At 46.1% G+C, this 17,593-nt stretch overlaps 1 protein-coding gene across 7 annotated transcripts in view; it reads left to right on the top strand.

Moving 5' to 3' along the window:
• The first annotated feature begins 519 nt into the window (after positions 1–519).
• Positions 520–17,593, top strand: part of atp8a2 (ATPase phospholipid transporting 8A2) — a 61,948-nt gene continuing 44,874 nt past the window's right edge. Inside the window, exons 1-3 of one of the 7 annotated variants that reach the window (XM_041861745.2) lie at positions 520–766; positions 5,095–5,208; positions 13,426–13,603. In XM_041861745.2, coding sequence (XP_041717679.1) covers positions 724–766; positions 5,095–5,208; positions 13,426–13,603 — 335 coding nt within the window. In that variant the 5' untranslated portion in view covers positions 520–723. Of the gene's footprint in view, positions 767–5,094; positions 5,209–6,456; positions 6,658–11,617; positions 12,452–13,425; positions 13,604–17,593 lie in introns of those variants that run through there. The other 6 variants (XM_041861746.1, XM_041861749.1, XM_041861747.1 and 3 more) reach the window with 6 other exon arrangements.

The following is a 17,593-nucleotide window of genomic DNA, read 5'->3' as shown; positions in this document are numbered from 1 at the left end:
TGTTCCTCCCACAGGATCCACACCTCCAATTATGTTCTCTCCCTGTGGTGTGAACAACTGTACCTCCTATCATATCATGACAAGTCTTTGTTTTTACTTGAATTTGATTTACACGCCTCTCTCTCCCTAGGCTAGAAGTCACTCAGGCTTAGGCCTATGGAATTAGATGAATGTAACACTAATTAGGACAGTGAGGTTATGATCAAAGATGCAAATGTAAAATGGTCATAGCACAAAAGTGCTAATAGTCATATTCCCTAGTACTTAGCTATTTAGCCTACCTCTGCAGTGTTGGCCTTTCTGCGGCTATGGCCCGACTAGGCCTACGACTGTGTTAGGCTATTTTTACGCATGACGTGATATTAGACTACTAACCTAAGGCACACGCTCAGCTACATGAATGTCCAATTGAAGCAACGTGAGTGAGGATGAAGGAACGAGATTCACGCGAGTATCCTACTTATGCAACGGATCAGGCTTTTTGTGATCTTGGCTGAGGACGAGGGCGCGCGCACGCACTAACACGTCTCACCCCTATGCGCGCCCTCGTCGCTGCTGAGCCGACCCATCACCGTCCCAAGTCCATCGATCGAACATGATTCATCTCCCAACGACCATAGCCTTGTCCCAGGCCCGCATTCCTCCGCTTTGTACGTGAGCCACGGGCATGCCAGCGCCCCGGCCGCCCTCTTCCAGGCCAATACAGACCCGCACAAGATCAGGATGTACTTCAACCGGCGATCGAAGAAGATCCACAGCGAGGGAGGTAAGCACAACAAGAGGGGCGGAGGTATGTAGCCTACAGTACAGGCTAGTACAGCTCCATGGGTAGCTATAGGGATCGAACTGGCAGCGACATAAACATTGCAGCGAGGACGGATTGGTTCTATTGACAATATGCACAATCTGTCCTATTCTATAGGCCTATGCGTCTTATATTAGTGGGGCTATGGGGTTGGAATAGCCTTGTTGAGCCCAGGACTGCGGCACGGGGGGCGGTGCAGCCTGGCGCTGCGTATTACGCCTGCCATAGACAGTCAGTGCAAACAACAGGGCTATTCTTCTATTGGCACAGACAGTTCGACTCGGGATGGGGGCGCTGCGCTTCAACTGAACCAATTTCCAATGCTTTGTATGATGTGCGTAATGATGCTGCAGATATAACAGTAAAGGCAGGTAATGGAGAGTAGGTTATTGCAGGTGAGCGGGACCGAGTTGTCATGGCCTCACTATAAACAGTGCTCGCATCCATCCTTTGCGCGTAATAGTCTATGTAGGTTAGCTTATACATAAATGGCTATGTATTTTTCCACGTATTAATTTATTTTCTCTGGGACAAGGGTAAATGGTACAGGGTGCATACTGTCAGGATAGGAATCTTTTTTTTCAGAGCACGTAGGTTAGTTCGGCGGCACTATGGGAGAGCTCAACACTGGCAATGACTTAAAGGCCACGTGACTCTTTAATTGCTCTTATTCTAAGCTCCTCGCGGGAAGGCCATCTCATCTGTTGAGGTCACGCGGGGCCCAGACAGGTGTACACCAAATCTGTGCTAGTTTACATAATAGAGACACTATATTTGTCTAGGCCTATATAGTGGTGCAGCATAATGTTTGGTCTTTTGGGGCTATTCAATGCGCTTTTGTCCCCGAAAAAAAGCAATGCGTCATAGATGCGCCTTTGCATTTACAGGGACAGCAGAACACATCGTTGCACTGCACCCTCCACACAGCACAGTGATTTTTCCACAGAGTCCTATGCGCACATAGAAAGTCCTAGCATGATTATTTGCGTTTTGGCTGCATCAGGGAGTGAGTGCTATGGGCCAGAATAGGTTTTTGGCTAAACTGCAGGGATTAGATGGGAGGAGGTCAGTGTTTTGGAAGATAGTTGGCTTGGTGTCGCAGGTTTGGCAGTAATACCGCTGGAGATGAGAGAACAGTTTGTGTTTGCCGTTGCTCCTATAGTGGCTTTGGAGGGATTGTCCTGGAAGAGGGGACTCACGTGGCTGAATGTCCATGAGTGCTGGCACAAGTACATTGTGGGGCGGCTGTGTGTTTGTGTGTGACTGTGCTTTGCCTCCAGTAGGTTCCAGAAATAGAAAGCAGCTAGGGCATATTGTCAGGATAGAGAGAGAAGTGCCAACTGGGTCAGGTCAATCTGTCTCCAGGCTAGGGATCCCCATCAGAGTGAGAGAGAGAGAACAGCATCAATATGGTTCCCATACTACCTTAACCCCAAATCATCAGTTAGTCCAGACTCCAGGGAAAGCTGATATTGACAGAAAAACTCTTACTCTAGGTTAATTAGGACAGTCAGGAGTCAAGACAGGATGACATATCAAAGAACAACCCTTATAGACCCCCCCACACACACACACACTCTCACCCACACCCACACACACCCCTTAGTCCCTTATTAGACTCTCCTTCGCTCTCTTAAAGGTATTTCCGTGTCACTGTGTTCTTTTGCGCCTTCTCAGCTCTTCTTGGGTAACTTAGATCTTTCCCACAATCCTTCTGACCTCCTGGACCTTAGCCATAGTCACCTAGGCTGTTACAGCCTGGTGGCCTCACTGGCCTGATCTGTCACACACACTGATGACTGACAGATGTGTTTTAAACACGTGCACCACAGGAGGTTGGTGGCACTTTAATTGGGGAGGACATGCTTGTGGTAGTGGCTGGAGTGGCATGATTGGAATGGTATCAAATACACTATATATACAAAAGTATGTGGACACCCCTTCAAATTTGTGGATTCAGCTATTTCAGCCACACCCGTTGTTGACAATTGTATAAAATCGAGCACACAATCTTCGTAGACAAACATTGGCACTAGAATAGCCTTACTGAAGAGCTCAGTGACTTACAACATGGTGCCATCATAGGATGCCACCTTTCCAACAAGTCAGTTTGTCAAATTTCTGCCCTGCTAGAGCTGCCCCGGTCAACTGTAAGTGCTGTTATTATGAAGTGGAAACGTCTAGGAGCAACAACGGCTCAGCCGCGAAGTGGTAGGTCACATAAGCTCACAGAACAGGACCGCTGAGTGCTGAAGCACGTAGCGTGTGAAAATTATCTGTCCTCAGTTGCAACACTCACTACCGAGTTCCAAACTGCCTCTGGAAGCAACGTCAGCACAATAACGGTTAGTCTGTGAGCTTCATGAAATGGGTTTCCATGGCTGAGCAGCCGCACACAAGCCTAAGATCACCATGCGCAATGCCAAGTGTCGGCTGGAGTGGTGTAAAGCTCACCGCCATTGGACTCTGGAGCAGTGGAAACGCATTCTCTGTGATTAATCACACTTCACCATCTTGAAGTCCGACGGACGAATCTGTGTTTGGCACATGCCAGGAGAACGCTACCTGCGCCAATGCATAGTGCCAACTGTAAAGTTTGGTGGAGGAGGAATAATGGTCTGGGGTTGTTTTTCATGGTTCGTGCTAGGCCCCTTAGTTCCAGTGAAGGGAAATCTTAACGCTACAGAATACAATGACATTCTAGATGATTATGTGCTTCCAACTTTGTGGCAACAGTTTGGGTAAGGCCCTTTCCTGTTTCAGCATGACAATTCCCCCGTGCACAAAGCGAGGTCCATACAGAAATGGTTTGTTGAGGTCGGTGTGGAAGAACTTGACTGACCTTTGGGATGAATTGGAACGCCGACTGCGAGCCAGGCCTAATCGCCCAACATCAGTGCCCAACCTCACTAATGCTCTTGTGGCTGAATGGAAGCAAGTCCCCGCAGCAATGTTCCAACATCTAGTGGAAAGCCTTCCCAGAAGAGTGGAGGCTGTTATAGCAGCAAAGGGGGGACCAATTCCATATTAATGCCCATGATTTTGGAATGAGATGTTAGACAAGCAGGTGTCCACATACTTTCGATCATGTAGTGTCCATCAAACACTTGGTTTCTATGTGTTTAATGCCATTCCATTCACTCTGTTCCAGCCATTATTATGAGCCATCCTCCCCTCAGCAACCTCCACTGATGTGCACACACACACACACACATACACACACCCACACAGGATGTGAGGGAAAGGGATGAAGAAAGAGAATCTCAGGTGTGTGCATGAAGTCCCAAAGTACAAAAGTCCCAAAGTACACATAGATAAGGTGTGTTCTGACAGGAGAGAGTGTGCCCTATCCTACATGTGCTGAGAGTCCACACTATTACCTGCTCATACATTCAAAGCCAAAGCTTTACTATAGATGGACATGTGCTAAACCAAGTGTGAATTCAGGTATCTATTCTGAGCAAGTGTGTATTCTACAGGTGAAATTATTTCAGGTATTGTAGACCAGTCTAGCAGGATCACCCTCTCTGATCTCAGTACTACAGACCTTTACAGTGTTTAGAGTTAGAGATTCTCTATTCTGTTTACTGACTGCTTAAATTGCAAACCAAACAGTGACATGCAAGGGAGATGTTGACAGTTCTTCACTGATGTATTTTCAGTGAATTGGGCGACATTACTATTCTGTGTGTGTGTACAGTCCCCAAAGAAGTGTGGTTTGTTTACCATGTATAAGGATATAATGAGATAAATCAGGTTTATTGTCTGTGTGTCTGAGGCGGGTCTGTTGGGGACAGATAATGCCTGGTTGTCATGGCTGCTAGGTTGTTAAGGATACCATTTGGGGAATGAATGGTCTCTATGGACAGTCGTGTGGCTGGCACGGTGAGGATATGAACTGCAGAAAAGCTTCGGAAGGCAATGAGACCAGTTGGCCACATAGGAGCAGTGTTGTACAACCTTCATGGGACTCAAGACAATATCAACGACATTCCAACAGCATTCACATACTTTCACAAGCGGAGCCACACACATACAGTTGACATACGCATGCACACACACACACACACACACACACACACACACACACACACACACCAACTCAATTTCAATTGCCTCTTCCAGACTCACACCTGAACTCACCACTCACCTACACACATACTCACGTGTGTGTTGTTGTGTGCGGTTGGACCCGGCCCACAGCGGTGTTACTGACTGACTCTCTTTCTTGTGTGTTGTTCTCTCCCATCCCGCGGCTGGTGGCCTGCTCCCTGATCTCTGTCCCTCAGAGCAGTTAGTGTTGACTCTCATTAGGCAGGAGGAGTCTCCTGACCACCTGGACCCAGAGCTGGGCGTCGGCGTGGCCGCCATGCGCTCCCGCCTCGCTGACAGGTTTGACAAAAGTGAGTTGGAGTCTTGTCTTACACAGGCTGGCCTGGCTGGCGCTCCCCACCGCTTGGAGTTCACTGGTGCATGCCCTGGAATAGTAGCCTATAACGACTAGAGCAGCGGTCGGGCCAATTCTATTTAATTAGTGAATTTCAATTGAGAATTGACCCCAACCCTGGACTAGAGCAATGTGGTGGTCACTAACCCTGATCCTAGAGGTACACTACTCTCTAGAACCAGGGCTGGTGACCACTGGACTAGAACCAGGGCTGGTGACCGCTGGACTAGAACCAGGGCTGGTGACCGCTGGACTAGAACCAGGGCTGGTGACCGCTGGACTAGAACCAGGGCTGGTGACCGCTGGACTAGAACCAGGGCTGGTGACCGCTGGACTAGAACCAGGGCTGGTGACCGCTGGACTAGGACCAGGGCTGGTGACCGCTGGACTAGGACCAGGGCTGGTGACCGCTGGACTAGGACCAGGGCTGGTGACCGCTGGACTAGGACCAGGGCTGGTGACCGCTGGACTAGGACCAGGGCTGGTGACCGCTGGACTAGGCTAGTCTGCCTGTCTGCACAGTCACTGCATGAGCTTGTAGTAAATACACTTGATAAGCATTCACGCCAGTGGAGGCTGCTGAGGGGAGAACGGCTCATAATAATGTGTCAGAACGGAGCAAATGGAATGGCATCAAAGACCTGGAAACCATGTGTTTGATGTATTTGATACCATTCCACTGATCCCGCTCCAGATATTACCACGAGCCCATGCTGTATTGATCACCATGTATTCACTTCACAAGATCTAGTACACATTGACAATCATACACATTTACATACAGACACACAGAACCACATGCTATGCTTGCATACATGTAAATAAAGGACACTTACGCATGTCCCATGCATATGCACATGGCATGCTTTAAGCATGCACATAGATGCATGCATGTGTTTGGGTGCAGTCTGGGAGCTGGGTGTTGACTGTTGAGTTAGATTGGGGAAGAGTGAGCGAGAGGGTGAGCAAGGGAGTAGTTAACTGCATGTTGGGCCGTTGCATGTGTAAATGCAAAATGCGTCGCTGCTGTAATAGTGTGTGTGTGTGTCTCTGAACAGTACAGGATAGTATATGGGATTAAGTATACATGTATACAGCGTGTGTGCAGTCTCTGGTCTCACCTGTTGGATTATCAGTTTATGGATTAGCAGGTAGGGGAAGTTGCAGAGCAGACAGAGAGAGGATTACTACCCCAGCCTGGACTGTAGGAAAGAGGCTCTCCACCTTCCTCTCACCATTTACTCCGTCGCCGTAGTAACTGGACACACTGGCTGTCCTAGCAACCAGCAGACCTGCAGGTCAACCTTGACCAGGAAGTAGACGACTTGGCTAGAGGTCACCTTGGGGACAGGACCAGCCATGGCACCTCATAGGGGTCAGGCGATCGGACGACGCTCCTCCGTAGGTAATGCTATCCTGACCTCATAATGGGAGGGGGTAGGGGAGGAAGGGGGATGAACTGGTGGAACCTCTGATTCACCAAGAAGCATTCAGAGGGTGGGAACTTGAAATGGGCTGTCGAGTTGAGTTTGTAGTTTGCAGGGACTATGTTTTAAGTCATATGACTGACTTTATATGTACAACAATTCACTCTGTTGTACAGATTGTTTTTCCTCTTTTGGTTTGTGGTTTTGACTGAGCGTCTCGATCCGACTTTCACATTAAATCGGTGGACATTACAATAGCGATGTTTAATACCGTTTACAACACAAAGCTGAGGGTCGGGCTAAATGCTGGTGTATAATAGGTGCTGAGGGAGCTGTATTGATAGTGTCTGACATCTGAGTTGTCTGCTGAGTGGTGGCATGGCCGTGCCACAGAGGCAGGGTGTCTGCTGAAATAAGGCACCAGCCATACAGGAAAGAGATAGGATGAATTATGCAGCCTCCCTCTATCCATTATTCAGAACAGCGCCTTGCTTTATAGCCGTGAAAGGCTGGCACGTGACCAGGTAACATGGGCAAGGTAAAAAGTGGCACGGGCCAGGTAGTGACCTAAAGGGTTGAGGGGTCAACCCAGAGCCGAACTGAGGGACTGAGCGTAGTACAGTAAAGATGGGCCTAGCTGTGTCTGATTGAGCTATTGATGTGTGGGGGGTGGGGTGATAAGGGGAGGGGGGTGATGGGGTGATAAGACACACTCATACCTGGTATAGTCCTATTTACATTTACATTTTAGTCATTTAGCAGACGCTCTTATCCAGAGCGACTTTACAGTTAGTGAGTGCATACATTTTTTTTTTCATACTGGCCCCCCGTGGGAAACGAACCCACAACCCTGGCATTGCAAGCGCCATGCTCTACCAACTGAGCTGATTGCATGTGTGGTTATATCAGGATGAGAGTAGTTTTACTGGCCTTTTACAAGGTCATTCATATTTTGCACACGCACGAACACGCACAACATTGCACCCGACACTCAAAATATTTGCACAGAGCCTACCCACCATTCTGTATTAACCAATCAAGAATCAGTCTGGTATGACACTCGAGGGAGAAGCTTTAGGGCCTCCCCTGTTTTAAAGTTTATAAAAGGGTGTGATAGCTTGCTGATTTTTGAGAACGTCTCCATATGCTGAAGTATGCTGTACTGATGAAGAGCTGCTAAATAAAGTCTTGCCGTCCTAAAGAAGTTCTGTTTGAGTATTATTTGAGTCCGTCGACTCTTCAGTAATAAGTTATGGAGGTGACAGTGATTCTGGTTCTGATCCATCAGGGAGGAAGAACACAGAGCCATTGATCTGCTCAGGGATAAATCAGAGCTGTAGCAGGCTGCTGAGATGGTCAATATCGATCTGCTAGGAATGAAAGGTAGAGTCAAGAGGAGAGATAGAGAGTAGTAAGAGAGAGGGATAAGTGGAGGTATACAGTAAGGACGGAGAGAGAGGGATAAGTGGAGGTATACGGTAAGGACGGAGAGCGAGGGATAAGTGGAGGTATACGGTAAGGACGGAGAGAGAGGGATAAGTGGAGGTATACGGTAAGGACGGAGAGAAAGGGATAAGTGGAGGTATACGGTAAGGACGGAGAGAGAGGGATAAGTGGAGGTATACGGTAAGGACGGAGAGAGAGGGATGAGTGGAGGTATACGGTAAGGACGGAGAGAGAGGGATAAGTGGAGGTATACGGTAAGGACGGAGAGAGAGGGATAAGTGGAGGTATACGGTAAGGACGGAGAGAAAGGGATAAGTGGAGGTATACGGTAAGGACGGAGAGAGAGGGATGAGTGGAGGTATACGGTAAGGACGGAGAGAGAGGGATAAGTGGAGGTATACGGTAAGGACGGAGAGAGAGGGATAAGTGGAGGTATACGGTAAGGACGGAGAGAGAGGGATAAGTGGAGGTATACGGTAAGGACGGAGAGAGAGGGATAAGTGGAGGTATACGGTAAGGACGGAGAGAGAGGGATAAGTGGAGGTATACGTGTAAGGACGGAGAGAGAGGGATAAGTGGAGGTATACGGTAAGGACGGAGAGAGAGGGATAAGTGGAGGTATACGGTAAGGACGGAGAGAGAGGGATAAGTGGAGGTATACGGTAAGGACAGAGAGAGAGGGATGAGTGGAGATATACGGTAAGGACAGAGAGCGGTAGAGTGGGGAAATGGAGGGAACACAAAAAAACACTAAACAAACACAAAAAATGCTGGGTTATTTGGATGACCCAACTGCTGGGTTGCAGGCATTGGGTCACTTAGTTGGGTTGTTTTCTGTAGCCCTTTCCTGCAGTCAAATGACCTAGTGGCCTCATGGGTGGAATGTTATTAATATTTGTCATAATTTCATAATTAATAACCATTAACAGTTTTGTTATATTTCAGTCTTCTGTGATGTATATAAGTGTAAGTGTAATATTGGGATGCAAACTCAAAATGTAATAGATTTAAACTCTATATCTGTGAGGTATATACTTTTATTTAAAAGTAGATTTGTTTAAGACTACCAAGAAACACTGTGTGACCCTGATTTAGCCCATGGCAGTAAAAGGTTAAAAAGAGCAAGGTTGGGTTGTTGATGCTGGGTTATTGAGATATGACCCAGCGGGTCAGATCAGAAGACTGGGTTTGCGGCTTATTAGGGGCGTGGCTTTCAGGTAGTTATATCTGGCCACCTGCAAGAGTAAATTGAATTCCCGTTAATCTGTTTTGCTGTATTGTTATCACATTGGAGTCAGGGGTGGGAAAAATCTGGTCCTGTGTCCAGGGTTTGGTTCCAGACCAGCTTTAACACACCTGATTCAACTTATCCTAGGCCTATGTAGCACATGGGGATGTGTGAAACTCACCTCAGCCTTAAGTGTCCCCACTTGCCCTACTGAATAGCTAGCTTTTCGGTGGCGCTGACTGGTAAGACTTTTCGAGAGGGCGGTCACGTGTGCTAGCAAGGCAGAGGTCCTGGGTTCGAGCCTCACTGTGAGCCGTATCAGGAGGAAGCGGTACTCGCTAAGCAAGCAGCGTGACGTCCATTACACCTGTACACACTGTGGCACCTGTATATGGTTATTCTGTTCCTTCCTTCATGCCAGATGCTTACCTGATATGCCTGGCAAAATCTTGCAGTGATCTCCACTCCTAAAAATGTGTCCCTGTCCCCATTCCAGTGGAAAAAAGGAGGCGCCTGAATATTGACGCTATCAGGGGCTTTAATGACCAGGGGCTTTTGACTGGGTCATTTCATCCGAGGCGCTTCACAGTAGAGCCCTGCAAGGGCATGAATTTTAAGCTCAAGTCCTACCAATGCTGCACCGTTCAGGCCCTACCCTACCCAGGGCCGATTGCTTCTGCCAAATTTAAGGCCCTGCCCGAAATCAGAAATAACTTCCTCCGTTAGTAAATCCATTAGCTGCTCCTCTCTGTCCCTGCACACAGCTCGCTCTGCATGCGCTCTGCTCATGGCAGCTCTGAGTCTTTGAGTATCCATAGCAACAGCTCCGCTTGGGCTGCTCTGCTCTATGAAGAGACATGAGAGAGCACTTAGCTAGCTACTTTTCGTCACTCTAAACCCCAACAAAACTCAAGGAACATTAGTATTTTCTGTGAAATAATCTCTCCTGTTTTATATTTGACAAGGTTGAAGCACTTCTGACACCATGTTATGATCTTAGTCAGATATAACTGTACTGCGCATCATTAGAGCACGAGCAAATGGCTTAGCTTCAAAATGTCAGTGATCAATTTAGTGATACCAGAGCCCTGCCCGTACTCTAGTTATTGACAGAGCCCTGCCCGTACTCTAGTTATTGACAGAGCCCTGCCCGTACCCTAGTTATTGACAGAGCCCTGCCCGTACTCTAGTTATTGACAGAGCCCTGCCCGTACTCTAGTTATTGACAGAGCCCTGCCCGTACTCTAGTTATTGACAGAGCCCTGCCCGTACCCTAGTTATTGACAGAGCCCTGCCCGTACTCTAGTTATTGACAGAGCCCTGCCCGTACTCTAGTTATTGACAGAGCCCTGCCCGTACCCTAGTTATTGACAGAGCCCTGCCCGTACTCTAGTTATTGACAGAGCCCTGCCCGTACTCTAGTTATTGACAGAGCCCTGCCCGTACTCTAGTTATTGACAGAGCCCTGCCCGTACTCTAGTTATTGACAGAGCCCTGCCCGTACTCTAGTTATTGACAGAGCCCTGCCCGTACCCTAGTTATTGACAGAGCCCTGCCCGTACTCTAGTTATTGACAGAGCCCTGCCCGTACTCTAGTTATTGACAGAGCCCTGCCCGTACTCTAGTTATTGACAGAGCCCTGCCCGTACTCTAGTTATTGACAGAGCCCTGCCCGTACCCTAGTTATTGACAGAGCCCTGCCCGTACCCTAGTTATTGACAGAGCCCTGCCCGTACTCTAGTTATTGACAGAGCCCTGCCCGTACTCTAGTTATTGACAGAGCCCTGCCCGTACTCTAGTTATTGACAGAAACCTGCCTGTACCCTAGTTATTGACAGAGCCCTGCCCGTACTCTAGTTATTGACAGAGCCCTGCCTGTACCCTAGTTATTGACAGAGCCCTGCCTGTACCCTAGTTATTGACAGAGCCCTGCCTGTACCCTAGTTATTGACAGAGCCCTGCCCGTACCCTAGTTATCCGGCCCTAACTCAATGTATAATGTCTGGGCCCATCGGGCTCGGGTCGGTTAACAGAGCTCTACTTATAATAATAATAATAATAATAATAACAATAATAATAATAATATGCCATTTAGCAGACGCTTTTATCCAAAGTGACTTACAGTCATGTGTGCATACATTTTTACATATGGGTGGTCCTGGGGATCGAACCCACTACCCTGGCGTTACAAGCGCCATGCTCTACCAATTGAGCTACAGAGGACCGACCACAGGCAATACAGAAATAACTTAGAAATGTTATTAGATTGAAATATATGGTTATAGAACTTGGGCCAGGGCTCTCTCTATGTTGGCTGTGGCCCATTGATTGGCCTCTCTGGGGAAATGATCACCCTATTCCCTATTGTAACATTCAATACAGTGGAAACTCAACCCTCCAAAGCTCTTCTGGCTCTTATTATTTGTCTGAATTATTGATGGATTAATGGCTGTTTTTATTTCCAGACCCACACAGCGATCCAGACAGGGCCCATTCTTGTAAGAATTGATTGCCAATTGTATTGTTGGTGAGGTTTGGAGTAGCACCTGAAATGAGTTAGAAATTGGGCTGCAGTAGGGCCAATATTGCAGCTTGTGCCTATGACTTCATATAGCCTGCCCTGAATAGTAAATGTAGACTGAACCTCATAAGGCCCCAGAAAACGGTGTGGGAAACTGAGGATAGTGATCTCTTGATGGATGACTCGTCCCCTTTCAAGTGTAATTTAAACTGGTAAACCGAGCCTGCAATGTCAGACCGCAGACACAATACCAGTCTCCGGGGCTACTGTCCCTTTAAATACCGAGCCCTCAGCCCGCCCTCGAATGGGAACACCATAGTCTAGGCTCCACGAGAGACTGAGGCCGTTGTCTGGTGTCGAAGCATCATCTAATCCACGTTGCAGATAGACCATTTTTAAAAGCCTTCTCTAGACCGCCAGAGACGGCCCGATGAAACGGAGGCGGTGGAGGTCTGTGTGCTTGTTTGGGCTATTCTCACAAGCAGTCGGGAGCTTCCCGGACAGCGAGGCCAAGGGAGAGGAGACGAGTGACGGGCGTGCACCATCTGTCCTCACCGGGGCTTGTTGTGCCAGCTGGGTAAACTATTCCGTCACGTCCAGACCTGATTGCCTCTATCTCCCCCCTCCATTATTTAGCGCAGCCCGATGACAGAAAATGTTCCTCCGACGCTCAGTGGGTGTGCAAGTCGTGCTGATCGCAGCTTCGCCTTTATTTTAAACGATTAAACTACAAAGGAGGGGCGACACAGTAGGCAGTGCAAACGCAGAGCGAATTATGCAGCGTCGGTTCGGGTTCTCTGCTTGGGCGATAATGCTGGTGCACTATTCGCTCATAGTGCGATGTAACAAGGCCCCCTGTTTGATAAACAAATACACAATGTTTCCGCGCGGATGAAAGGACTCAAACCCACGGTGTTTGTTTGACCATTGTGCATCCCTCATCACATTCTATACAAGGGCACCCGTGGGCGTCGAGCGGCTTGTGTGTGTATTGGTGATGGAGCTATATAGCATGGCAATTCCATGGTAACAAGAGTGATGCTGAGACTGACTTTAAAATGTATGTCAAACAAAAACCAATGATGGCAAAGTTAAACAAACCATACAACTCTATTCACAAGCACGAATTTTAACAATTTCCACAGAACATTTTACAAAACACATTTAGTTTACTTGAAGACGGCACCAACAGTAGAAACAGTCATTCTGTTATCAAACGTTGCATCTACACTATTCTTCATGTAAATGTGTTTTTGTGAAAATGTCAGTGGAAATTGGTCAAATTAACTTTGCAATCATTAATTTTTGTTTGACATACATACATTTTAAAGTAAAAAAATCGAGGAGTCTCAGCATCACTCTTTTGGATTCGCCCAGCACGAAGCGAGGCAGCGCACTGAAAGAAGACGGGCTGTTTAGAATGGGGAGGTGGGGACGTCATTGACATCGACAGCCAGCATACAGTAGCCCTACCTGTTTTTGCCCTCTACTTTTGAACTGTAAACCACGTCTCTTATGTCTCTCCCTGTCTCCCACACACACTTACCCTAGCCTCGCCTCTCTCCCATCAATCGAACGGTGCAGGAACCTCTTGTTCATCCGCCGGCTACCGCAAGGCAGATGATGAGATGTCCGGGACTACTTCGCAGGCAGATCCCATAGATGCCACCGCACGGACGATTCTGCTAAACCAACCTCAGAACACCAAGTTCTGTGACAACCATGTCAGGTAAGATTTCACCTGGCTACAGCATCAAGTTAATGAATACAGACTTTAATTGCCTTTCCAGACAAGTTGTGATATTATAATTGCCTACAATAGTTTGTTGATAGTTTTAGGGATTTATTTTCACATTTAGATTTATTTTGTGAGATAGTTTTTGTGATCGCCTAAAGGTCTTATTATTGATAGGCTATAGGAGTTAATGGTCCAGTTATGGAATAGTAAAGGATGATTGGAAATTATCATCAATTATGTGTTCAATGGCCTCCAATGGTTGGAGAGCTGCATCAAAGGGTTGTTGTTTTAAGTTCAGTGCATCTGAGGAAAGTGCTTAACATGACCATTTACTGTTCTTAATCAATAATTTTAAAACAGGCACTGAAAAATAACTACAGTGAGTTTGTAGAAGTTAATAGAAGCTCCTCTGGCATTAATGGTAGGCTACATTAAGTAGTATGAATAGAATAGTTATCCTTGAATTATCCTTAAATCTAATAAGACATGCTGTAGTATGGTCTGGTCTCTGATCAGGTTACTATGTGCTGTCCTGATCAGATGAAACAAACAACCTTCTCACACCACATTTTAAAATGCCAACAGCCCAGAGTTTTGACTTCAATTCAATACATTTTTAATTCAATACGACTCTGAATTTGGGAGATTTTGGTAAGCAGGGGATCCAGCCTTGCTTGTTAACAGAGCCAGTCTCTAAAGCGATAACATTCACAACCAGTTGGTGAATGTTCTGGCGTGTGCCCATCTCTCGTGGGCAGAGATGGGCAGCATGTATTTGAAATATGTATTTTAATTACTTCTGAGTATTTTGTAATATGAATTACACTTGACTGAACTACACTCTAATGTATTTTGTATTTTCAAAACACAAAATACTTTTCTATACATTTAGTTTTCTAGCGGTTCACATTTTGTGGCCCCCCTTTCACGCTGCATTGGTATCAGAAGTCTGATAGCACTATGGTGTGATAAAAGCGTCTGCTAAATGAACTAAACGTACAGCTCTGGAAAAAATTAAGAGACCACTGCACATTTTTCGTAAATTAGCATCTCTACATGTATGATAGCCATTCCATTCCAGTGTCTGTTGAATTCCAACACAGGCACACCTCATTCTACTGAATAGGTACTGATTAGGTGATCACATGAACCAAATCTTATTTAACAAGGAAAATGATAAAAACCACTGCTGTGGTCATCACTATCATCTTGCAATAGGTGGATGGCAAAAACAGTGCTAATAATACCTCAAAAGTAAAATTAATCAAAAAATAACAATTGACCATGCCAAAAGAGTTGAAAAGGAACGTTTTGAGTGAGGAAACGAAGGGTTCAATTCTGGCTTTACTGGCAGAGGGATACAGTGAGCTTCAGGTTGCTTCCATCCTTAAAATGGTTCATAAGAACAAGTTCAAGCAGCAGACATTGGGGACAACAAAGCTACAGACCGGCAGAGGGCGAAAACGACTCTACTGACCGGGATGACCGCCAACTCATTCGAATGTCACTCAACAACTGTAGGATGACATCAAGTGACCTACAAAAAGAATGGCAAACGGCAGCTGGGGTGAAGTGCACGGCGAGGACGGTTCAAAACAGGCTCCTAGGGGCAGGGCTGAAGTCGTGCAAAGCTAGAAAAAAGCCCTTCATCAATGAGAAGCAAAGAAGAGCCAGGCTGAGGTTTGCAAAATACCATAAGGATTGGACCGTAGAGGACTGGAGTAAGGTCATCTTCTCTGATGAGTCCAATTTTCAGCTTTGCCCAACACCTGGTCGTCTAATGGTTAGACGGAGACCTGGAGAGGCCTACAAGCCACAGTGTCTCGCACCCACTGTGACATTTGGTGGAGGATCGGTGATGATCTGGGGGTGCTTCAGCAAGGCTGGAATCGGGCAGATTTGTCTTTGTGAAGGACGCATGAATCAAGCCACCTACAAGGTTGTCCTGGAAGAAAACTTGCTTCCTTTTGCTCTGACATTGTTCCCCAACTCTGAGGATTGGTTTTTCCAGCAGGACAATGCGCCATGCCACACAGCCAGGTCAATCAAGGTGTGGATGGAGGACCACCAGATCAAGACCCTGTCATGGCCAGCCCAATCTCCAGACCTGAACCCCATTGAAAACTTCTGGAATGTGATAAAGAGGAAGATGGATGGTCACAAGCCATCAAACAAAGCCGATCTGCTTGAATTTCTGCGCCAGGAGTGGCATAAAGTCACCAAACATCAATGTGAAAGACTGGTGGAGAGCATGCCAAGACGCATGAAAGCTTTGATTGAAAATCAGGGTTATTCCACCAAATATTGATCTCTGAACTCTTCCTAAGTTAAAACATTAGTATTGTGTTGTTTTAAAAATGAACATTAACTTATTTTCTTTGCATTATTTGAGGTCTGACAACACTGCATCCTTTTTGTTATTTTGACCAGTTGTCATTTTCTGCAAATAAATGCTCTAAATGACTATTTTTATTTGTCATTTGGGAGAAATGTTGTCAATAGTTTATAAAATAAAACAAAAATGTTATTTTTACCCAAACGCATACCTATAAATAGTAAAACCAGAGAAACTGATAATTTTGCAGTGGTCTCTTAATTTTTTCCAGAGCTGTATATGCAAAAATGAACGATTGCAAAGCATGCTGAGTATTATTCTAATGAGCTCCGCCCCGAAACAATACACACTGTGCTTTGCAGTTCATTTTGGTATGTTCATTTTCACATATACATTTAGGTCATTTAGCAGGCACGCATATCCAGAGTGACTTGCTCTACTAAGGTAGATCAACAAAAACATATCAGTCATGGCAAGTAAAATGTATTTGTAACCGTTGATGTTCGGGCTTGCTACTTGCAAATTTATTTTTGTATTTTAAAATACAAAATACATGTATTTTGATTAAATACATTACAAAATACGAGTATGTAGTTCATTTTGATACATTGATATTTATGGTATTTTGTATCTGTATTTTATAATTGTATTTAGTCGTTTTTGCCCATCCCTGCTTGTGGGCAGGGTTGAGGGCAGGGCCCAAACGGAATCTGCATCTGTGGGGAATCTCTTTTATCATTAAGGACCCATGTCAGTTCTATCTGCAACATTTAGGATGTTACGCCCTCCTGAACATTACCCTGGCGCCTATAGAATACATCAGGTCCTAGTTACGTGGGTAGAAGCCTGTCGTCAGGAGGTAAACGCACCTCATCGATCTGTCTTTACTGTCAGGAGATTCAATTCTGCTCTGAAACAGGCCTATTTCTGGTCCGTTAATGAGATTAAGACGGGCCTTCGCCAACTCGTCTTATTGGATCACCAGGCCTTTCCTGGCCTGTGATTGGACAGTCTGGCTTTGGACACATGCCCTTTGATGTCCCAGTGTTCCCATATGTCTTTAATTGATGTTTTAAGGCTTCACTGCTCCGATTGATTACTCTGAGATTAAATTCCTATAGTCACCCTTCTCTTTTCCACCTTCAATCCATGTTTTATTCACAGCCCTGTGTCTCTGTGTCCCTGTCCATATGTCAATCAGTCACCACAACACAACCACCATGGACAAGTACTTGGCGTAGGTGTTGTCCGTAGGCACAGATCTAGGATCAGCTTACACTCACCTATTTCCTAACCTTAACCAAATCACATTTTATTGGTCGCATACACATATTTAGCAGATGTTATTGTGGATATAGTGAAATGCTTGTGTTCCTAGCTCCAACAGTGCAGTAATATCTAAAAAGTAAAAGAATGGAATTAAGAAAGTTATTTCCGGCTGTATGTAATAATGCAAAGAACGTTCTGAGCAAATAATGTGAGAAATAACACTTAAGAACAAAACAAAATACTGCAGAGTTGCTTAGGAGCCAGGAGCAGGACGACCATGTCTATCGACGCTGTCTTGTCATTAATTAGGGGGAAATGTAAAACTGACCATAGATCAGCGTTTTAAGGGCAGTTACACTCAATCACAATAGCTTCTA

The sequence above is a fragment of the Coregonus clupeaformis genome, chromosome 34 (genome assembly GCF_020615455.1).
Source record: "Coregonus clupeaformis isolate EN_2021a chromosome 34, ASM2061545v1, whole genome shotgun sequence".
In the NCBI taxonomy this organism is placed as follows: domain Eukaryota; kingdom Metazoa; phylum Chordata; class Actinopteri; order Salmoniformes; family Salmonidae; genus Coregonus; species Coregonus clupeaformis.
Note: the sequence above shows the minus strand (reverse complement) of the source record. Positions and strands in the feature narration are given on the sequence as shown.